Source organism: Aythya ferina (genome assembly GCF_964211825.1).
Source record: "Aythya ferina genome assembly, chromosome: 1".
In the NCBI taxonomy this organism is placed as follows: domain Eukaryota; kingdom Metazoa; phylum Chordata; class Aves; order Anseriformes; family Anatidae; genus Aythya; species Aythya ferina.
This window is the reverse complement of record NC_140296.1, coordinates 71,254,083-71,277,676: the sequence shown is the minus strand read 5'-3', so window position 1 is coordinate 71,277,676 and position 23,594 is coordinate 71,254,083. Positions and strand designations below refer to the sequence as shown.

The window sequence follows — 23,594 nt, the reverse complement described above, 5'->3', positions numbered from 1 at the left end:
CTACAACTACAGATTAAAATGCACTGCATTCATTCCTTGCAAGAAGAAAGGGAGTATGATGTTAAAAAAAATAAATAAATAAATAAATAAATAAATAAAGTGTTAAATACAGAAAAGTTCTGCTTTAACAGGGGAAAATACCTTAGTATTTATAGACCATTTGGTAATATTTTTGGGGTATTCTTTAACACATGATTACAAATATTTATAAGTTTATTCATATCTCACTTTTACAAGATGTACATTCATATCATGTGATTCAACATAATACACTCTGAAACTGGAACTCAACATGTCTGGTGAATTCATGTAGGAGCATGCTGGCATAACTGAAACCTTAAAAAGTTGTTTGTTCATTTGTTTTTCTCTTCCACAATAGCAAAGGGGTACAAATTTTTAAGACGAGTTGGTTTTGGAATACTTTTTTTCATTTTAGTAATCCCTGAAATGTCTGTAAACTCAGACACACTATGTGTACATAACCAAAACAACGCAATGGTACTGTAAATCGCACTGGCTGCTCATAGTTTTGCAAAAGCAACAGGTTTAAAAAATATAAAAATAAATGCAAAACATTGTCAAATTTACACTCAACATAATTAAAATAATACACATTTAGAATTTTTCAAACAAAACAATAAATAAAACATCCACATACATTAATACAAAGGAACAGAGATATTTGCCTGTCTTTGATGTAATTAATACATACCATAAGCCTAGATTCATGAAAGTATTGCCTTTCAATAAATATCTTCAGCTTCAAAATCTGATATTTTCTACATTCTTCAACTGATTTTAGTTAAATATCAATTTTCAGTATAAGGTGTATGAACTGCATCAAGTTTCAATTGTTTATTGGAAATCAGCAAATTTCTAGTCTGATTTACTAAAATTAGGCACCAACTGTTAGCATCAAATCTGTCTAACAGACAAACAAAATTTGAGGTATACCTGGTATCATACCTCTTTTGAAGAATGCCTCAAATGCCAAAGCCTATGGCCTTTCACTGATCTAGCTAGAAAGGCCAATTAACAAAAATAACCAATATAATAACAGCCACTGGGTTACATCAATAAGACCCATGGTGCACCTTTTAAAGAAGATGCAGCTTAGAGATGTAATTTTACAAACAGCATGAGTCATAAAGCAAAAGGCTCAATTATTCTCTTAAGGAGAGATCACACTCTGCAGCACACCGCATTTCTTTTTACTGTTTCCAATACCAGGCCTTCTCCAGGTCTACCAAATCTTACTGCAACCAGTAGAAGTTTTCAAGTGACCATGTTAGCCACAGCTCTTTTGAAACTTGCTAACCATGGGAACTCTGACATATCAGGGGGAAAAAACACCATAGTGGGGTCAGTAGGCTGCTCACAGATGAGAAGTGGGACTCTTTGATAATCCTTCTTAAACACAACAAAATTTCCAACCATATTGGTTGTGTGCACTTTATAGAGTTGAGTACCATTAGCAATTCCAAGGATGTCACCTGAATCATTAGATATTAGACATTACAAAAATAAACACATTTCTAAGAAAGACTTGTAATCTATCTTTTCCATACTTCAAAATTTGTTCTCAAACTGAAGGGGTAAAAAGCCTGCCATCTGCCATCTCCAAAGAATGTCTCAAAAAAAAATATCTGTCTAAAAACAAATAAACAATTTATTTTGCCTAGCACGTTTAAAAGAGCAGTAAGCATGCATATTTTTGTCACTAAAAAAAAAAAAAAAAAAATCATAACCTGCTCTTGCCTTAGAGATCTGAATTTCTGTAGGACTACATGTCTACTGTATTTGAGTCAACAGTCCCAACATGTCAATGTTATGTCAATCCAAATCATGTCTTATTATTATTTTATAGGCAAACACAGGACTAAAAGATATAGCAGGTAAAGCATGCAAAGAATTGACATCAGTACAGTTGGTCTTTGTGAAAAATTTATAGTAGGGGAAGCTGGAAATTTGGCGTTTTCTAGCAATTTGTGCATGCTACTGGGAATTCTGATTTTCAGCTCTAGCTTTAGCACTGTCACAACTTGGCCCCGCTGAGTCACAAACAAAACTCCCACTGATGTCCAAGGTCAGAGGATTGGGCAGTAACTTCTTGTTCTGTGGAGAACACACTGCCACTCTGAATCATGCTCAATGTTCCCTTTCAGACTTCTGATAAAGTCAGGTATGGTGTTCAAATGCCTTGGAGCTGCGCCTCTGCTACTCACGGTTTTGAAAGGTGACTGGCACCATGAACTTTTTGTCAGATTATGATCTGGGGGATGCTGCTACATTACAAAATCACAAGTAAAAATACTTGGTGCTGTCTATGGGTGATGGAAACTGGTCTTTGATTTATATACCTTAATTTCTACAAAAATGGGGATAATAATTCTTACCTACTTCATAATGGGTGAGATTAAATAATAAACATTTATACAGTGCTTTGCAAATAAACATTATATAAGTGCTAAGTATTATGATATTAACCAAAATGTCACTACATCTATATGACCCTACTAAGCAAAAAAAAAAAAAAAAAATCCAGTATAATTTTTTTCACACATTTCCAAGTCAATAAAAATGAACCATGGAGTCTGCTTTCTCTTTTGATACAAATGGATGAAATACTTAAGCTTATTTGACAGTTCAAAAAAAAGATCATAGGATGGTGGGTTTTTTTCATTACAAAAGGACCCATGTAATGCACAAAGCTTTTTCTATAGGCTTGTTTGTAAACAATTCATTTGGCAATCATTCAAGTTATTTTTTCAAAATACCGGACCGAACATTCGAGGAAGATTCTTTAGCAATCCAAACACATTAAACAAAGGCCTGCTCCAAAGGAATTCTGCCCAGTGCCTGCTGTTTTCATGGTCTTGGAAAACTCATGTTTCTCCATGAAAGATAATGCAAAGATCTTGTTGGATGATGACGGACCATAAATGAGGTTTGGCATGCCTAAAAACCTAACGCAGTTACAATACTTATAAACTTTAATAAGCACCTTGGGACCCTGGCTATCTTATCTTCAATCTCCTAAAGAAAAAATAATAATAATAAAAAAAAAAAAAGGGCAAAGGTAAGAACACATGATAACTGTGACAGAGTAGACACTTCAGTCCAGATTCTCAGTTTGTATGGGTCACTGGAGTTCCACAGGGCAAACAGAGCCACAGTGACTTGCACTCAGTGAAAAGTACAGCCCATAACACTGTAGCCCAAGTAGGACTCCTCATTTCTTTCCAGTAACATGAGGATGGCAAGAAGAAGCCATCCAAAGCAAGGCAAAGTTTTTATACCACCACTGATGCAACTGACCCATTCTAGAAATAAACAAAGCAGAACCGGTTTTGGCTACAGCCCTTGCTCAGTGCACCTTTCCATTTCCTTTCATGTTAAATGAAATGCAAGAGCAGCACAAAGTACCTTGGCAGATTCTCAGCGATGTCCAGACCCTTTCCCCAGGACGATCTATGGTACCTCCTTCAAAACAGGATAAACTGATAACTCTTGCCATCTTCCTCCCTTCTGTGATGGAGAGCAAGACTGCCCTTGGGACAGCCATTAAAAGGTCCTAGTAATCGAGAGAAACTGTAAAAATGTTTCATTCTGTAAAAAATTTTCTTTCTGTAAATAAGTATGCTACACTATCATCCTTTTATTTTAAGCTAGCAGGGAACTGCATTTGTATTACCAATGTTTTTTGAATACAAGAAAGAAAATATGCATTAAAATTTCTGAGAGAAACCTAAAACCACTTTTGCTGTGTCGGTACCTAGTAAAATAGCAATAGTGGAGCAGTTATACCTTCCAATTTGAGAGGGATCCATACAGCACATGCATCCTGCAACGCTGTGAGATCAGGAGTGCTGGGCAGCCTCATTTGAAAACATCCAAGAAAATTCAGACCCCAAACCTATCATGTCAAATGAGTTCATCCTGTAGAATTATTTAGGGTTGAAACTCACTGGTTTGTGAAATTCCTGCACAGGACTGAAGAATAACACAAGCCCCTCATAAACTATCAAAAGAGGACTTGAAAGGGGAATAGTTGGATCACAGGCAGAGATAACTAGCATATCACCGAATCAAAAACTCCCTTGCCTTCAGTATTCAACAATTTGTATCAAATTCTCCTTCAGTGGCTGTAGGTATCAAGCATAACAAATTACTTCTGGTAGCCTAAAACATCTCTATGGTAATGTTTATCATTTTTAATATGTGCACGTTAGAAGTGCTGGAACCATTCTGAATATTTCTTACTTTAGCCACAAAATCATACATCATCATGAATAATGTTTTCCTTTCTAGGTAATGTTTTCTTTCAATAAGAAAATGTTAATTGCTTGAGATTTTTGTCCATAGTTCTCAGCAACAAGTAATACTATCTTAATATATTAGCCTTATTTTAAAAAGGTACAGGGCTTTCACAGAGAGGTAGAAAAGGCAGGTAACAATTCTCAGCTCTTGTTAATCCAAAATATAACTACTTCTCACATCATAAATAGAAGGGAAATGGCACAACCTTGACATTTCAGAAATTTTGCTTGCTAGAAAATATCAAAACTTGAAGGAGAAAAAAAAAAAAAAAAAAGAGACAAGTGTCTAAAATTTTTCTACAGTTTGATTTTTTGTCCTACAGTAATATTTGGATTCGATAAACATCAGCAAAAGCCAAAACTAGTAGTGATTTGTTAAAAGAGACATAAAAAGCATGCTTAATAGTACTGTTGAGAGGATAACCTTCCATGAATGCAGGCCTTGATAGCAAAGGCAACAAATAGCTGTCTTGTTAGATGTAGAAAAGACCAACATTTGCACCTTCCTCTTTCCCCTCACTACTCCCCCCCCCCCCCCCAAAAAAAAAAAAAAAATTATAATAGACTCATTAGAGGTGAATAGCATAAAAAGTAGAAATATGGAGGAAAGGGAGAGGGCCAAAAAAAACAGACACTTTGGTAACAAAATTTAAAGGATTTTCATCGTCCCCATCATTTCTGCATTTATAATAGTTTGTTTAAGCATTACCTTTAGACTTGGTAACTAAATCACAGGCAAAATTTAAAATGGCCAAATATCAAACTTGTCCACCTCTACAAAACACTTCTGTGGGTTGTTGTTTGTGTGTTTTTTCTCTTTACTTAAAATGATTGCAAAAAAAATGTCATACAGACTTTTCAGCTTAGTTCCCAGAAATATGGCACGTTGACTCAACTAGAAATCATGGCATCTACTTTTTCCCATACGTGATACATATAACTTTATCCATTCATAGAGGACTCAGACCGTCATTTTGGCAAAGAACTGCAATGCACCAGTCTGAGCATAAAGGACTTAAGTTATGGTTCTTGCAGAATCAGTTATTAACAGAATAAGTACGGCTATTTCTTTTTAATCTATAATATTTACAGTATTGCACTTTACTGCACTTAATTGCATTTCACTAAAATTAACACTGCATCAGTATTATGCCTTAAAACCATATGTCCATCTTTGTTGTATAAGTCATTCTTTCTACATCCTGTAAAACAGCAAGATTTCAATTCAATGATCCAGACATTTGGAAAAAAGAAAAATAGAAAAATTGACCTGTTTCTATGGCACAACACATCTCTTTGAGTTCAGGTGATTCTGGCAAAACAGGTGCATTTCTTAGTGTTCCCATCTTTCAAGTTATTATTAAAGATTAGTAAATTCTAGTCTCTCTCTCTTTTTTTTTTTTTTCTTTTCAAAGGACATAGCCATTTGAGACGCATATTTTTCTGTTATTGCTGCTTTTTTATAGGAAAGAAAGGAAAAAACTGCCTTGCCTCAGATCTGAAATTCCACATTTAAATTCAAACCAGTTCTGCAGCAGCAGCTCCTCAGTGATGGAAGAGATTCATGGCAGTGAAATAATACTGTTGGCAACAAAGAAATGTCATCTTTAATGGAGACCAGCCCCAAGGATTTATTATTTATTATTATTATTATTTGTTTTGTTTAGTTTTGTTCTAATATACTTTTGATCCTCAAAACGTGTTTAGTTAGACACATGCACAAGGTAGCAAAACTGACAGCAGCGGATGACGTTACGCTGGAGCGATCACTTTTGCCAGGGTCAAAAAAAAAAAAAATATCCAAAGGTCCCCAATGTTCACAGATTAACATAATTTAGAGATCGTTTCCTTCTCTGTTGTGGTGGTGGCGGTGTTCTGTTTTTCTCTCTCCTCTTTCCCTCCTCTCTGTCTGTCTGTCTGTCCTCCCACCTACTTTCTCCTCTTCAAAGTCTCTGGTTTGTGTGTGTGTGTGTGTGTGTGTGTGCGTGCGTGTGTGTGAGTGTGCCCGGGGACCCGGGGCCGGGAGAGTTTCCCCACGTGCCAACGGCCACCAACGGCTCCCAACGGCCGCCAACGGCCGCCAACGCCTCCCAACGGCAACCAACGGCCTCCAACGGTCGCCGTCTTCGCCCCGGCCACGAAGTCTCTGCTAGGCGGGATGAGGCGAGGGGAGAGCAGCGGGAGAAGGCTGCCGGAAAGTTCTGGGGAAAAAAAAAAAAAAAAAAAAAAGCGAGGGGAAATAAACCAAAAAGAAACAAATCAAATCAAAGAGGACAAAAAAATAAAAATAAAAATTAAAAAACACTGAGAGGTGGAGGCGAGGCGGCCCGGGGGCGATGGGTGGGGTGGGCGACAGGGGGTCGAGTAAGGGGCTGTGTGTGTGTGTGTGTGTGTGTGCGGGGGGGGGCCGGGGCCGAAGCGTGTCAGAGCCCCAGGGCCTCGGCGTGCTTGCGGGCCTTGAGCCGCAGGTCGGCGATGCTGGAGTTCTTGCTGTTGCTCTTGGCGGCGGCGGCCACCACGGCGGCGGCGGAGGCGGACTCGGCCAGGGAGGCGATGGGCAGCCCGAAGGGCGGCGGCGGGAACATCAGGTAGGGCGCGTGGGCCGCCAGGTGCGGGTGCAGGTGCGGGTGCGCGTGGGCCACCCCCTCCAGCTGCAGCTGCGCCTGGACCTGGGCAGCAGGAGAGACACGGCGTCACGGCACGGCACATCCAGGGACAAACCCACCCCACGCCCCGCCCGGACACCGCAAGTCAAAGGATAAACCCACCCCACAACCCCGCCACGGCACCGCAGATCGAAGGACAAACCCGCGCTGCAACTGCTACCCAACTTCTTGCTCCCCCCCCCTCCTCCTTCCCTTTTCTTCTTTTCTTTCTCTTTTTTTCTGTCCTTTTTCCTTCTGTTTGTTTTAAACCCAGCTTAAAAAACTCGCCGCCTTTCTGCCAGGGCGGTGTTTGCTTTGGAGAGCCCTCGACCTGCGCAAACACGCTGGGTTGACTGAGAAATTTCAGCTCCGGGGAGTTTGGGGGGTGTGGAGGGGTGTGTGTGGGGGGAAGTTTATTTATGTATTTAATTATTTTGGTCCAAATATGTCTTTTAAAAATCAATACAATTAATCTGTCAGCTCCACGTGTCTCCGAGAAGGAGTAGGTGGCGGAGGGTCCCTTCGGGCCGGGAAAATCGATTCCCCGATTAATTGACCGAAAAAAAAAAAAAAAAAAAAAAAAAAAAAAAAAAAAAGAAGAAGAAGAAGAGGGGGGAGCAGCGACAAGAACCGGCTGCCAGGGGCCGGGTTTCCCCCACACGCAGGCCCCCCTCGCCCCCCCTGTGCCCCCACGGGGCGTCTCGGAGCCCCCTCCCCGGGGCCCGAGGGGCGCTGAGCCGCCGGCAGCCGGGCAGGGGCTCCTTCGCCAAGTTTTTTTACGGTCTGTTTTTAAAACGTGCCAACTTGTGTATAAACGGCACTTGTAAACGTGTCCGGCTTCCTCCCGTGCAAACGAAAAGGGGGTCGGAGCTCGCCGGGAGGGGGGGTGGAGGGGAGAGGGAAAGAGAAGCGGAGCTAACTACCTGTTGGAAAGGCATCCTCAGGGCTCCCATATTCACGTACGGGGCCACTCTGCAGGCGTCTAAATGGCTGGCGGTCCCCAGGATCACACCTGCGGAGAGAGACGGGGCCGGGTGAGCAATGAGGGTGCCCCGGGGTCCGCGCCCGCCGCCCCCCGGCCGGCCCGCGCCCCCTGCCCACCTTTGTGCATCTGGTTTTCCTGCTTTCGGCACTTTGCTCTCCTGTTCTGGAACCACACCTGTAAAAAGAAAAGGAAAACAAAACCAAAAAAAAAAAAAAAAAAAAAAGAAAAGAAATTGGAGGTAGACTGGGGCAGCTGCTAAGAAAGCGGATTAGCTCCGGGGCCGGAGGGGGGAGCCGGGCCGGGAGGCTCCGCGCAGCTCCGCTCAGCTCCGTCCCCGGGGGCACAGTGCAGCCCGGGGGGCAGCCTCTCTGCCTGCGGGGGGGGTCCCGCTTTTGGGGGGAGAATCCAGGAGGAGAGAAGCTGCCTCGCAGCTTGGGGACCCAGGGGCTTCGCACTGAGCCCTCCCCGGGCCGGGCTGACAGGAGCCGGGGAGAGCTGCGGCTGTCCCTGCGCCCCCTGCCCGGAGCAGGGGGCAGCGCTGGCAGATCCCTAAATCTGCCCACTCCAAGCCCAGGGGCGACCCGGTATCCGATCCCATTGCACCTCAGCGTCCAGGCAACAGCCAGCGTGGGGTCTGGCCCCTAAAAGACGGGGCCGGGCGTGGGAATGCCGGAGACCTCAGAGTAGATGCGAGACACCGAGCTGAACAAAGGGGCTGAGTCACTCCCGTTCCCCAAAACGTTAGAGTGAAAGAAACCTCGCTTCTGTAGCAAAGAAGAGCAACTTCCTCCCGGACAGGGATTCAGAGAAGTACATATGCCCCTGCCCGAGAAACGCCTGCAAACCAGTAACCCTGCCCTAATTCTGGGCTCCCTGACTCGAAAAAGCGCAGGACCTCCAGTCGCCACCGCGACTTTTCCGAGGGCATTTCTGATGTTGGTCACTTTCCCGAGGTGCTCGGTTTAGCGACTCTCCCCAGGGGGACCGTCAGAGGCACGGACCGAAATGTTGCGCGGCCCCTGATCCGCACACCAAAGACACCGCTTGTGGACAAACATTGACTTTCACGGCTGATAAAATCTTGGAGCTAAGTAAACACCTTCCACCTTTGATGTTCTCGCACTTGCCAAGAGATCATACGGTTAATTAATACTAACTGCACTTCCTACATCAAATTTTCCCTTCAAGCTTTCTTCAATTGCCTTAATGATGGTCATTTACAACGGAGTAATTAGTGCAAAGAAAGGCTTCCAAAGGCATTAATTACCTCGGGTACCTCAGTGATTTTCTTAAGTAGGAATTGGCCTTCTCTGATTTCCAGCACCATTTTTCCTGCCCGGGGTGGCCCGGGGAGATCGGGCGGCTGCGGAGCGCTGCGGGGCGCTGCGGACTGTCCGCTGTCGCCTGTCGCCGACACAGCCCCCCCCCGCGACAAGCCTGCATCTGCCGCCGCAGCCCTGGCTGCCCCCTCCGCCTCCTGACACGCACCGCACCGGCTGCGTCTCGTGCCGCAGCGCACCGGCAGCGTCGCTGCCTTTAAGTCGGGCTGCTGGGGATTTTTAGATAAGCACGCAAAATATCATCTGGCGGTTGCGACAATAATGCTTTTTTTTTTTTTTTTTTTACAGTTGTAAATCCTTGCAGGAAATCTCCTCGTGTGTGTTTCCCCCCGCACGCCACCCCCTCCAGCCCCCCTTGCTCTCTCTCTCCCTCTCCAAAGGAGTATAAATTGTCAGGAGGAATTTAAGCAGCGTTTAAACAACTTCTCTTGCAAATCAGAACATCTTTCAAACAGAAATTATATTTAAATCTGGAAAACGAAGTGCCCTTTCCCTTTAGCTATGAAAAAATAAGGTTATGAGGAATAAAAGTGATGAATTAGCCACTGCGTTAAGCGATAATAAATCAGGCTTGGTGTGATTCACGATCAATTCCAATTAGTCATGAATATGCTAAGTAAAGCACAGTACACTGTTTTAGACAGTTATTTCTTCATTAAGGATCACTCAGTGATTTCTTTCACAAATGCTCTAATCTGATTTCCTTTTGATTTCCATTAGAGACAGTGAATAATGACATTTAATTTAGCCCTGCACCATAAACCCAAAGATATTTGTTGTAATTGAATTACTGCCTGCTCCTCACTATGGTCTCATAACTTTCAATTATAACCCTGACAGCTGGGTGATATGAGTTTCCAGTACAACACTAAAAATAAAAGGTTAATAAGGACTAGCTACCATAGGAGCTTCAATTTATTTACAGCAAATTTCCACACTAAATTGAAACTATATCCTTTAACAGCAAGGGACAAGCGCTTCAGATAGGAATTAGGGAACAATTCTGAAAGTATTAAAAAAAAAATCTTCCTCTTTTTTCCCTCCCCTTCTGCTTTTTTTTCCATTTCCATTTCTTCATGGATCTCAAGCTCTCAGTTTATTTCCTAATTAATTATCTATTTCTCCTCTTTTCCCTCTTGATGTTTCTTTTATTTCTAGTATTTTCATTTGTGCAAACCTCTTTTGTAAGATGATTATATATACATATTTGTCTCGCTCATAGCCTCCACTGGAATCAGTAGCGCTTTTCTCTCTCTCTCTTTTTTTGGTGTGCTGTTTTGAGATCTGTAAGCACTTGAAGCACCAATTTTCCTGCAACTATGAACATCCTGTTAAGGTGCTGCTCAGTAATAAAGTACTTGAAAGAAAGAGTGCAGAATTCAATTACAAGTAATTTATTTTTATAGAAACAGTACATCAAGGCCTTGGAAAGATATTACAGAGCCCAAGTAAGAAGATCTGGGAAGATGACATAAGAGTTGATGTCCCCTTCAGCAAAAGTTTAATCTTTTCATTAATTTATATGGTGTGCTTAGATCAATCTTCCGGGAGAGTGCAGGCCAGCAGCACTCTGAACCCCTGCAATATCCCCTGCCAGCATCCCTCTCTAAGGCGAGCGCCCGGCGCCATCCCCTACCCTGCTCGCTTATACCGAGAGAGGCAGGAGCTGAAAATAGCCTTTAAAAAGTAAAATAATAAAAAAGAAGACGAAGAAGGAAGAAAACAGCCCGGCTACGTTATTTATTTCGGGAAATGCCTCCGGGAGGCAGCTGTTTGGAGCGAGCTGCTCGCTCGCTCACTCGCTCAGACGGAGGCGTGCTGAGGGGTCCGGAGGAGTCGGCCCCTGCCCCTCGGCTTCCCCCCGTGGCTCTCACGGGAAGAAGCAGCCCCTCGCCCCCCTCCTCTGCCCGCCAGGATCGGGGAGCACCGGCCGCCTTCCAAAAGTACCGCGGGGACCCTACGGGAGGCGGGGTGCGGCCGCCGATGCCCCCACGGGCACCTATGGGCACCTATGGGCACGCAGGCGCCCGGGCAGCAGCTGTACATGTGCACACGCATCCATCGCCTCCAGGCTGCTTTGGTCTTTGGTGACTTTTTTTTTTCTGGCTGGATTTTGGTTTGCTTTGGGGTCTCTGAGGCCAAGCATCGAGTCCTAACCCAGCAAGGGGGTTCCTGCAGGTTTCTCCTGCTCTGCGGGCCTGCTCAGAGAGCCACAGGTTGATTATAATAATTATTTCTAGGGTGTTGGGTTATTTTGTTTGTTTGTTTGTTTGTTTTATGAGACATCTGTTTTGGGGATGTGTTCCCTAGTTGGCTTCAGGTTTGGGGAGGGGGTGTATTTTCCCCCTGCAGCAAACCGCAAATCGAGTTTAAAAACAATCGATGCGAAGCCACCGAAGCAGACGGCTCCGATGGCCCCAGAAATACAGCAAGCCGGACCTATTTTCAGGGTTTAGAAGGCTAATTGGTATTTAGCTGCATCTGAAGCGGGATGGGAGGGCCGGGGGGAGACTCCGGCAGATGGGGTGCCATGCATTCATACGCTTGCTGTGCGAAGCAGAGGGGGCACCTTTCCCCCGGCTCTGGCTAATCCCGTCCCCGAGCACCCGAACCGTCTAGCCTTATGCACGGCGATTGTTTTCTGCACCCCCCCCCCCTCTTTTTTTATACAAACGGCTCCATAAAAGGAAAGGCGAGAAGAAATGAGGATTAAGGGAGAGTTAATGACACGTTTGCAAGGAAAAATACGATAATAAATAAAATAAAATTTAAAAAGGCAAATCGCACAGTTGTTAGAGACTCGTCATCACCACCACCCCGAAAATAAAAATCAAACCACCTTCCTAGGCATTGCAAGGACCGGGCAGACGCCCTCGGAGCAGCCTTATTGTGTGGCAGGACAGGTACACTGGCATCGCAAACAGCTTCCCCATCACACGTGTCGTCTCTGCCTTCACCTCCCCGCTTGGGATGAAACGGGGCACTGCGCTAGGATCCGCTGGCAGGGAGGAGGTGAGGTGAGGACGTTTCCAGGAACAGAGCCTTTCTCTTACCTGAACCCTAGCTTCAGACAGTCCCAGCCTCTGGCTTAGTTCCTCCCTCATGAAGGCATCCGGATAGTGAGTCTCATCAAAAAGTCTTTCCAGCTCATTCAGCTGCTCTAGTGTGAAATTGGTTCTGCTTCTCCTTTGTTTCAGCTTGGTCTGTCCATCTTCATCTTCTGACTTCACGTCTTCCCTCTTCTCTTTGCACTCGTAGATCCCTGCCGGGAGGGGGAAGGGGAAAACGACACTGAGCCTCCCCGCAGCACCGCTCCCAAGTTTCTCTCGCAGCACACGGCCGCTCCCCCCCCCACCACCGCTTCCCCAAATTCAGCTCAGCCCGTGGGGGCACCGCTGGGCACCGGGGGCCCGGGCAGCCCGGAGCCGGGCCGCGCCGTCGGGGCAGGGCCGGGGAGCACCGGGTCGGGTTGAGCACGGCCGGTTCCCCGGCAGAAAAAAAAATAATAATAAAAATGTAGATATTATTATTATTATTATTATTATTTTCACTTTATGTTGCTTGCAGGGACAGGCTGGGGAAGGGGCTGTCAGGAGAACCGCCGGTACCCCGTGGCGGGGGAAAGGGGTTTCTCCGCTGCTGTTTTCTCTCGAAATAAACAAGGTTGTGTAAGAAGCTCCCCGCCGGGGTCATAGAAACGCTAGGCTGGAAATGTTTGCCTCGTACAATAAACTTTCCGTGGGCCTGGGACCGAGAGCGTCCTCTCCCGTCCCCCTTCCCGTTATCACCCCTTTCCCCCGGGTCCAAGCACCCAGCAGCCGCACGGCCCGTCGGGGGGCAGCGGGCTCAAGGACCGAGGGTGCCTCCAACTCCTCCAAACACCCCCAGCCCCAATGGGGGGCTCGGGGAGGGCTGGAGATGAGGACAGCCGCCTGGGCATGAATGTCCGGGACAGAGGGGAGCAGGACTGGGGTGCCAGTGAGGGAAAGCGATTGCCCTTTCTTGCCTAAGCGTGTGCTTTTGGGGGTGTCTTGCTTTCGTTTCCTTCCTCCCTACTTTGCCCAGCGGCCTAAAGCACTGTCCCCCGTTCAGCCCGGTTAGCGGAACGGGAGCAGGGCACCGGCGGGGTCCCGGCATTTTGTCCCGCTTCCCCTCCGCGGGCCGGGACAGCCGCATCCGCAGACGGTACCGATTTCAGTCTCGTTCTCCCTCCTCACCACATGCATACGTGTTTTATCTACACGCATCTCTGCGCATGCACGTATATCTAAGCCTATATAATCGGAGGCATTCCGAAATTCATATGACTAAGCTCGTGTTGACTTCTGAAATGCAAACTGTCCCCGACAGTAACCACTCCTCCGGGCTCCCCGGCTGCGGGCTAGCGATCGCCTGCCTAAAACTTTGGGACGGGTCCGGCCTCCCGAGGGGTGCTGGCTGGTTGTTTTTAATGGCATTTTGTTCGCGCTTCTCCCGTAAGGGGAACCCCTATTAAAAGACGAGGGGACTAACCCAGCAAATGCCTAGGGAAAATTGGCCGCGTTCAAAAGCTCTGTCTCCTTTCGGAGATACGGGGCTACAGCATGTCCGTGATAGGTATAAAATATTAACTAGCATATCGGTGGGACTGAAATCACACGCTGGAATCAGTTGAAATTAGACTGAAACCTGGCATGAATTTAAACTGTCACAAGCATCTCAGTTCTTTCCAACTCCTCCCTTCCATCCCCACCCCCAGCCCCTCTCCATAGATTAGATTAGCTAAACATACAAGCCAGAATTTCGATACACGGGGAAAAAGGGGAGTAGCAGAGAGATTTTTTCGTTCGTTTGCTTTTTTTTTTTTTTTTTTAAGATTTTTTTTTCCTGGACCTTACCCTGGTTTCTTTTTTTTTTTTTTCTTTTTTTTTTTTTTTAATATCTTCCGTGTGGATAATTCCTCCCCGCTGATCCCTCTCGCTCTGCAAGCCCGCGACCCAAGGCAGCGCAAGCAGCAGGGCTGCGTGGAAGCGGCTTGCGCAGAAATGCGGGTACCGGACCGTGCTATCGCACCCGGTCCTTCCATTTGGGGAGGGGGTGGAAGGGAGAAGGATATTGCACAAGCGTCGGGGCTGTAAATTAAATCGCCGTTCACCCAACGTTATTATTAAACAAGATCAAACGGGAGGAAACAGCTGAAAGGCTGGCTGTTGTTCCCCAACCTATTAACCGCTTTTTATTACCCCGAGCTGGCCAGTAGCTCCCCAGGCAGGTCCACCTGTCCAACTCGCCTGGAGACACTTTCTCAACTTTCTCATCCCCCCTGCCCTTTGGTGCTCCCCTTTCCCCGAGAGCCTGGGCACGGTGCTGAGCCAGCCTGATGGAAAATCGCCTTTTATTTCACCTCCCTCCTGCCAGCAGCGGGGCCGCCGCTCCGAGCCCCTCCGGGCCGCCCCCCGGCCCAGGTGAGAGGGGCGGGCAGGGCCCCCTGGGCCCCTTTTTGGGGAGGCTCCGCCTCGTCCCGGCCCGGCCCGGCTCGGCTCGGCCCGGCCCGGGTTGCTGCCCGGGGCTCGGAGCACGGGGGTCGCGGGGAGCCCCCCGCACATCGGCCTCCCCCCCAGGAGGAGAGGCAGCCTCCCGGAAGCAGGAAGAGCAGGTCTGCGGAGGCAGACCTCGTCCCGACAGGCTCGGACCGGCAAAAAAAAAAATAATAATAATAAAAATAAAGAAAACCTAAAAACGTCTGCCCCCTTCCCCCGTGCGAGAGATCGCCCAGAGCACCGCGCCGGCTGCGGGCCGGGGGGCGGTGGGGAGCGGGAGGGGTGGGAGGCCCGAGGCTGCGTCTCCTTTTGCACGCCGGGGTGCGCCTTGCACACGCACGGCCGGGTGCTGCTAACCCCATACGGAGGGCAGGGGCCGGGGGGCTGCCCGCAAAGCCCTGCAAAGCCCCGCAATGCCGGGCTCGGGGCTCGGACCCGCTGCGCAGCGCCGGGGGCGGCCGGGGAGGGGGCCGGGGCGGAGGGCGGCCGGCCCCGCTCTTACCTTCGGCCGTCCTGCCCGCGGCGAACTCTTTCAGTTTGTCCTTGTCGCTCTCTACGTGGTCTTTGAAAAGGTGCACCGGGCAGTGGTTGCTGCTCTCGGTCATGTCCTGCAGGTTAGAGTCAGAGTTTCCAAGCTCCCTGGAGCGAGCCAACCCACTCTCCAAAACTTCCCTGTACGTGATCGTCTCCTTCTTGTTGCTGCTGCCACTGCCGCTGCTGCTCTCTTTGCTTTTCTGGTCAAAAGATTTGGATACAAAAGCTGTAAGTTCTTCCATGGCTGCCCGGTGATCTTATCCACAGAGATCCACTTGTTTTCAGTAGGAGATGTGGCCGTCCTCTCCGCACGCTGTTTTTGCACGTAGAAGATGGGCTGTATAGGGTTAGATCACTCCTGCTGTTATTTATGCCTTTCAATTTGAGATCACACTATTTATACATGGCTACCTCAGCCCAACCCCCAGCTCTCCCTGTCTCCAGCAATTACTGCCTGCTCCATAGTCGCAGGCGGACTCCTAGCAGCTATCTCCCCCACCTCAGTCCAGCAATTGGCTTTCTTTTCATTTCATCACTGTTTGGCATCTCCGCACCTCGGTTTGGGGAGGCAAAGAGGCGAGAGCGAAAAAAGAGGGGGAGAGGGAGAGAGAGGAATAAAAGGGAGGGGAAAAGGAGCAAAACATAAAAATCGGGGTCTGCATTCCGTAAAGGGGCTGCAGAAATGAAAGTCGAGGAAGACTTAATTGACTGTAAGGACATCCTGTGCGCGGCAACACTGTGAGTAAAAGCGGACCCAGCTAACCAAATAACTGTGCTCCTGCCATTAAGTGTGTCGCTACCGAGAGGAAAGGAAAATGATTGTTCAATAAAAAGGTAACGAACAAAAAGCTGCAGACGTGCGTTTTGTTGCGATCCCTCCAAATCCGACCGGCTTCGCTGCTCAGCTAATTTGGCTTAACCGAGCGGTCGGAATGATCGGCGACCCCCCCCAAAAAAATTGCTCTTTGCAAAGCGCTGCCTGTGGCGGCCCGGGCTGGGTGCGCGGAGGGGGCCGGGGGCTGCGGGGAAGGGAGAGGCGAGGAGCCCCCGGGGTCCTGCTCGGGGGGCTCGGGGGGCTCGGAGGGGGCGTGGGGCGGGGGGCTCGCCAGCTGCGGGGGAGCACCGCGGGGTCCGTTTTCGTGCTTGCTGCTCGTACGTTGGCTGGAGATACCGATGGGGGAAATCACGGTCTGAAACGCGTCTTTGGCTGGAGAGCTGCCCTGCTGCGTGCAGCGCAGGAGTAATTTGTTAGCACGGGAGTTTGTACTCGACAGATAGAGCATTACATCGTCTGTCTTTTCTTTTCCTTTTTTTTTTTTTTTTTTTCCTTTTCTTTCTAACGAAACACAGCCTGCTGGATTTAAGATAGGACTCGGCACTAATTTCCCCGCCTTGGTCTTGCTAGGCTGCCGTTAGCTTTGGTGTAGCCCCGGATTAAGAATTATTACTTTGTGCGCCTGAATAGCTGCTTGAAATTAATCTCCAGATAACGGCGATGGCATTCCTAGCACCTCTCCGCCCGTGCTCGAGCCGCATGCGGAGCTGACTTTCTGGCTATTTTATTTCCCCCTCTTCTCCCGGGGTTGTAAGGCGGCGGGTTTCGGCGTTTGGCGGAATTTGGTCCTCTATTCGTTTAGCTTTTGACTTCCTCCTCATTCCCGTGGCAGTTCCTCGCCTCGACTTTGCGATAATCGGAGCCCGTAATCACGCCGCCCTCTGCTCTCAATTGCAACCAAAGGAGGCTTCTTGCCCGAGCGAGGGGCCATTGTTTCTTTTTTTTTTAGGGGAGCGTGCGACTGCTCTGAAAATTAGCCGAACGCCAAAACCCTAAAAATACGTTTAATTAAGCCAGAGGTGCCCCCAGCACCAGAGTTAACACCTCCACAGGAGGAGGGGGAAAAATAATAATCGAGGAAGCAATTAATAAAGGGCTTTAAAAAATCAATCTCCCCCTGTGCGAATTTAAAATGATTATCTAGGGGACAAGGATTGATCATTTGATCTCGGCCCTGCGGATATCCCTGACATTTATTATATTGTTGTGTCTCGGTGGCATCCTTCCTCCGGAGTTCATTTAACAAGTGAGGGAGCCGAGGAAGCCTTACAACTTAACAAACAGGTCTTGTCATCGCAAACGCCAATCAAATCCGAGGCTCTAATGTATATCACACGGCACCACATAAATAATAAAGGCAAGCGATAGACGTGGAAGCGATGTATATCTTAAAAAAAAAAAAAAAAAAAAAAAAAAAGACAAGATGCTTCTGCCTCTATCGTGTTATCATCATGTGCCTGCCTGCGTGCGAGCGTGTGTAAGGCCGGGCTGCCGGGGACAGGGGCACGCACGGACAGACGGACTGACACCCAGACGCACTGACCCCGCCGCCGGGGAAACTTTCCCGGCCGGGATCCGCTCCCCCCTCCTCTCCCAGCCCCTTCGCAGCTCCTCCAGCCAGCGGGGGAAGGACAGACAGACAGTCCCGGCCCCTCTTCCCCCCCTCTCGGAGCCACTGGGGCTCGCACCCCCCGGCCCCCCACCCCCTCCCCGTGCTCCCCCCCGATTCCTCCCGCCGCCCCCGGGGCTGCTGCCCCCGGGGACTGGGGCGAACCCAAGACCCCCCCCCCCCCAAAAAAAAAAAACAACACAACCCCCCTCCCCGTTCCACTTTCCTTCCCCGCCCGGTGGGGAGAGCCGGTTGCCCCCCCACCCCCCAAAGGCCCCCGGGTCCCGGTGCCCTCGAGGGGCTGCTGGACCCCGGGGCAGCCACCGGGAAAGGCAAAGCCCCCGGCCGGGCAAGGAGCCTGGGGTCGGGGGGAACTTGCCTCAGATGGCTCCGAAAGCAAAAAAAAAAAGCGAAACAAAGCACCGGAAAGGGAAAGGGAAAAAAAAAAAAAAAAAAAAGAGGGGGGGGTGAATTAAAAAAAAATAGCGGTGCAAATCGTAACCCTCCCCGGGGATCCGGCCGCCGCCCCGAGGGGGTCGCGGGGATGAGGGGCTCGGCCCGGCCCGGTGGGCTGCGGGGAGTGGGGGGATGCGGGGAGCGCCCCCGGCCCCCCTCGTAGCCAGCAGCCGGGCGGCCAGAGAGGGCAGGGGGTGAGGGTGCGGGCAAAGGTGGGGGGCGCTTCTGCCCGTCCCCGCTGCAAACTTTGGCCGCGCATCCGGCGGGGAGTTGCGCTCATTGCTGCGCCTGATAACGGGCTGGGGAGGAGGGATGGGCAGAGGGAGGAGGGAGGGAGAGAGGGAGGGAGGGGGGAAGCAGGGAGGGAGGGAGCTCCCGTCCAAACCCCGTTCCCTCGCAGGCACGGGGCTCCCGGGACCCTGTCGCAAAACTGACAACTCCCCGGCGCCCCCGGCCCGCTCTGCACCCCGCCCCCCCGGCTTGGCACAAGCTCCCCCTCCTCTCCCCGTCCCCCATCCCCTGCAGGACCAGGCAGCATCTCCACGGGCTGCCCGGCTCCCGGGTCACCTGCGGGGGGGCCGCGCCCCTAAAGCCCCCTCTCTCCCCATCCCTCCCCGGGACATGATGCGGGACCCCCCCCATCTCCTCCCGCAGGGCGAAGCACCTCTCCACCCCTTCTCCTCCCTCTCCTCAACTACCCCCGTGCCTTCCCCAGGGGGTTGAGGACCCCCTCTAAGCCGCCCTCCCCCCCCCGCAAAGTCACCCCCCCGGTGGCCGTCCCGGAGCGCCGCACGGCGCCGGGCGTGCGGCTCCCCCCTGGGTGCGAGATGCGGGAAAAGCGGCGCCAGGAGCGCACGGGGCAGGAGCCCGAGGGGCCATAAAGCTGGCAGTGTGAGCAGGGAAACCTCGCCCTGCCGGGGAACAGCTCCGGACCAGGTACCACAGAAGAGCGTTTTTTTAATTATTATTATCGTAATATCAATAGTTTTGTTATTCTCCGTTCCGCTCGCAGAGGGACCTCTTGACCATCGGGGGCTTTCTCCGAATTAAACGAGAGGAATAATTGTGAATGAGTTGGAGCGTTGCATAGGCTTTAAGCATTTCCAAGGCGAAGGATTGGATTTCATATTTATAAGAGGAATTTACATTTGTACATTGACTCACGGGATGACGTAGAGCGAGACCAATTTCCTCCCCCCCTCCCTCCCCCCGCTTCAGCTTATTTTGGGCGAAATGGGGCAAATAAGCAAACAGAAAAATCATCGTCTTAATTCACGCTTTAATAAGCGCTGACCCGAGGAGCAAGATTTGAGTAGATAACGGAGTCCTCTCTCTCCATCGCCAGCCCTCTCGCTCCCCCCCTCTCCCCCTCTCCCGTGATTAATTCAGAGACTGTAATCATGGACATTGTACATCAAACCTTTCTGCTCATGCTACAGACTCCTGCAGATTTTTATTGGTTTACATGAAAGCGAGTAAACATATTTCAGAGGATGCCCTTTCAATCTGGCTCCATTTCCACAGCACATAATTCCAAGGACAATTTGTTTTAATAATAAGAATGGATGCAGTGTTAATGGTTTTCAATTTGTGTATTTAAAAAAAAAAAAAAAAAAAAAAACATTAAATATTTATAAGTATCGATCGAGGGGTTTCAGGATTTTACAGACGTCTTAACACATTTCATAGATGGGATTTTTTTTTAATTTAGAAACCTGCGTCGTATTCTCTTTTATGCTGTTTATTGATTTAAGCAACATCCGTGTCTCAAATGAGAGACTAATAGATTTTCATTAAAATAGGCTCTCTTAATCCTGATTGTGAATGGATATGATTGATCCTTCCAGCACACTACACATCTATAATATTAATAAAGGACATTACCATGGCAGGACTTGTTTTTCCGTCATCAGTGGACTTTTTTTTTTTCCTCCCTGAAACCTTAAAGATTTATTTGGGGGCCGTAAAATGGCCCACAGGAGGGAAACGCATTGGGAAGAATACATTTTTATATTAGATCTTTTTTTTTTTTTTTTTTTTTTTTTTTTTTGGTAGCTTCAGTGGAAAGATATTTTATTTTATTTTTTAATCCGCGATTCGCTTTGGCGACATATGGTGAAAATTAAACCGTTTCCCCGCAAATCTAATCTTAAAATATTTACGTTGACTTTTATTTTTAGAAAAACAGTTTAGAAGGAGAGGCAAACAACCTTGGACGAAAAGTAAAATAAGGAAGAGAGGCAAGGCTGCAGTGGAGGCTAACAATAGGCTGCCTCCCAGGCGGAGGCTGCCGTGCGGGTGCCGTACCTGATGAATATGTTACGAAGCGTTCCGGACAGGAGGGGCTGCAGTAATTAATGGAGTGTGACAGAAATGCTAAGGGCTTAATTGTCTTTAGTCCGACTTCTCGAAACGTAACCAAAGGGGTAAATTAATTCAAGGCAAAAAACACACAAACGCTCCCCTCTCTCGTGCGCAGAGGCACACGCTCACACACGCACCCCGTCCCTTCTTCGTTCCAGCTATTTTTGAGGAAGCTCCATCTTTCCAGCCACGTTAATTACTCATACATTCATTACACGGAGCCCAGACGCCTTCAGACCCTCGTCTACTTTTACTTCTGGAAAAGAAAACACTCGCGTGGTGAATCGCAATAAGCCGTAGCCTTTTGTGTGTGTAATTAATTACAATTTAGTGGGTGAGCAGGATGGGCGAGCCGTCCCCTGGATTTCGCTCGCCCTGGATAACTCGACCGGAATTGGAAGAGTCCGGCAGAAGGAAAAAACAAACAAGCAAACAAATAAATAACTCCAAGAAAGGAGGGGAAAAGTTCTGAGCCACAAAGTTTGTACCGATGGTAGGGACACAAAAAGCACGCCGAGAGAATTGTTTGCCTCCTCCAGTAATGTGCTAGGGACGCTGTAATTTTGAACTCTGTAATAATGATTAATAAGTCAAAAGGGCATGTTTTTCTTTTATGGTATGCAGCGCTCAGGGGACTATTCTGTGTATGTCTTTAAAACGAAGTAGGAATATTTACACACATGCACAGAGTTAGCAACAGCACCAAAGAAAGGAAAAAACCCACGAATATTTCAGTGAACTATTACATTTTTTCAATTATTTCCCAATGAGTATTTCAATGAACTGTTACATTTTCCCAATTCACAGGGAAGATTTATGGGATTATTAAGATTTCTAGTGGAAATATTATACACTGGAAGTTTATCGTCTCTCAGGGATTGTACACCATTTGATATCAATTTCCAGATGTTATGATCTTTTTCAGAAAAAATAATTGAGTATATTAACTTCTCTCCTACAGAAGACTGTTTAGGTATTTATTTATTTACCCTGCCAAGGGCGCAACTCTCTCTTCCCTCCTTCTCGTCCCTTCCCAGGATGAAACCGGCGAAACGTTCGAGCGAACTTAAATCACGAACCGGCTCGAGCCTCATGGGACGGAGTAATTCATTTGCGACTTTATTACGAGCAGAAGCCCGGGGCTTTGCCCAGGTTTTTTTTGCAGAGCGGCAGCTGCCGCCGCCTGCCCCCTCCGCTTACCTGCAGCTGCCTGGATCCCTGCGTGGGCACCCGGCCCACCCGCGCTCCCCCCGGCGCCACGGGGCTGCGTGGAAGCCCCACGGCTGTCCGCGAAATATCCCTTCGGGGCTTGTCCTCGCACCTCCCCTCTCCGTGACCCCCCCCGTACCCGGTGCACACGCGTGCACATCCCCGCTGGAGATTTGCAGCAGCCCCACAGCCGCGGGTGGGTGAGCGGGGCCGGTTGCAGCCCCCGCGGGCAGAGGCAGAGCTGGCTCTGGGGGCTGGCCAGGCCCCCGAAGGGAGAGGGAGTGCCAGGTTGGCTTGGCTTTACGGGGCAGTTAAAAAAAAAAAAAAAGGGAGGGGGGCAGAAAATCAACTTTAGGAGACTCAGGTTTAAATAACAGCCTTTGATTTTCTGACAGTAAAATGGAAAACACTTAACAGGAGTCAAGTTTTGATGTCTGAGGCTGGCAGCGCCCCCTAAAATTATATTGTCCTGCCTGCTGCTTCAAATTGGACCCAGGACCCTATAACGTCTCTTCGGGTCTTTATCTGCAGCCCTTCTGATTGCAAAACCATAATTGTATCATTTTACACCAGTCAACTAAGCAAGTGCCAGTGGAATAAAATCCACAAAGTGCACACACATACCAGCTCCCCGGCTAAAGCAGTCTGTTCTTTGCAAGTTGTAAAGGCCTGCAAATTAAATACCAATTACTGGAAGCAATAAAATGTTTTTTATTGCACGAAATCTACTTAAAACAGAAAAGAATAGTCGTTTTCTTTTCGGCGGGGGGAGGGGGTCAGCTCACCAAGACATATATTGGCAGAGAAGGATTATATACAGCGCCTGCACGGGGCCACAATGGAGACATTCTAGCGCCGGCAGCAGGCCGGGCTCCCCGCGCCGCGCAGAGGGGGGCTGCGCAGAGGTGCTTATGGTAGGGATTACTGTAGGTGAGACTCAGGGAGGTGGGAAGCCCGGGAACAGTAGCTCTAGGTAGAAGCGAACGAGCACTGCGATGAAGTTACACGAGGGCGGTCTGCTGGGCTTCCAAGCCCCGAGCACCAGTGAGGCTCTAAGGGGTTGGTGGTGAGCAGAGCATGGAGGCTGCGAGGCAAGAGGCTTGTCTGCTCCTCCTTCCCCTGCTCTCTCCTCCTGCTCCTTGGGGTTTGGGGGAAGAAGGGGTTAGCAGCATGAAAAGTCTCCTAATTCCCCACTGCAGGCTCACTCCCCAGCCCCTTCAGGCCCCCAGTCTCGAGAGGTGCCGTCCCCCCTCAAACATCCTCGAATTTCCGTGGAGCGAAACCCACCATAGGGAGGGGTGTTTACCCAGACCAGACACCCTCAACTTCTCCTTCGGTGCCGTCCTTCACTGCAGTGCAGCCCAGTGCCTAGCACAGAAAAGGAAGAGTGGAAGCAGCCAGGAAGACATGCCCCATCAGGGGAAGGCCAGTGGGATGAGCGATATGACAAACTTCATTTAGCATGCTCAGCCTATGAATGACACAGCCAAATCTCTCCCTGATACATGCAGCACACTCCTAATTTCCCTAACATTTCCTTACTGCGGGAACATCCTGTCCTTGTGGTTTTCCCCTGGATTGTGCCCACAGTTCACCCTCAGCTTCACGTGTTGCCAGCAGCTGCCGGTGGTCAGAAGGATGCAGCCCCACGAGCACCCAGCACATGTGGTGGTCACAACACACCCACGGGTGCTCATGCTGCACCTCCGTATGTAGCACCTGAAAGAGCAGGATTTATTTTTTCAGTGACAGAGGCACTCTGAGGATTGTGAGCTTGTT

General features: G+C 48.8%; 1 protein-coding gene across 2 annotated transcripts; it reads right to left on the bottom strand.

Moving 5' to 3' along the window:
• Positions 1-6,599: 6,599 nt before the first annotated feature.
• SHOX (SHOX homeobox) lies at positions 6,600-15,771 on the bottom strand. Of its 2 annotated transcripts, none has more exons than XM_084506899.1 (5): positions 15,311-15,771; positions 12,343-12,551; positions 8,066-8,123; positions 7,885-7,976; positions 6,600-6,988 (listed from the first exon to the last, which is right to left on the bottom strand). In XM_084506899.1, the coding sequence occupies exons 1-5, from the start codon at positions 15,582-15,584 to the stop codon at positions 6,743-6,745; spliced, it is 879 nt and encodes a 292-aa protein (XP_084363025.1). In that variant the 5' UTR covers positions 15,585-15,771; the 3' UTR covers positions 6,600-6,742. The 2 variants fall into 2 exon arrangements, with proteins under 2 accessions (XP_084363025.1, XP_084363024.1); XM_084506898.1 differs by having other exon boundaries at positions 7,888-7,976.
• Positions 15,772-23,594: the final 7,823 nt, after the last annotated feature.

Bases quoted from the DNA above. Each gene is read 5' to 3' on its own strand.
- SHOX (XM_084506899.1), bottom strand. From the start codon at position 15,584: ATGGAAGAACTTACAGCTTTTGTATCCAAATCTTTTGACCAGAAAAGC. The intron at 7,977-8,065 runs GTGGGCAGGGGG...CTCTCTCCGCAG, and splicing joins GGAAAACCAGATGCACAAAG to GTGTGATCCTGGGGACCGCC. The intron at 6,989-7,884 runs GTTAGCTCCGCT...CCTGCTGCCCAG, and splicing joins GGATGCCTTTCCAACAGGTA to GTCCAGGCGCAGCTGCAGCT.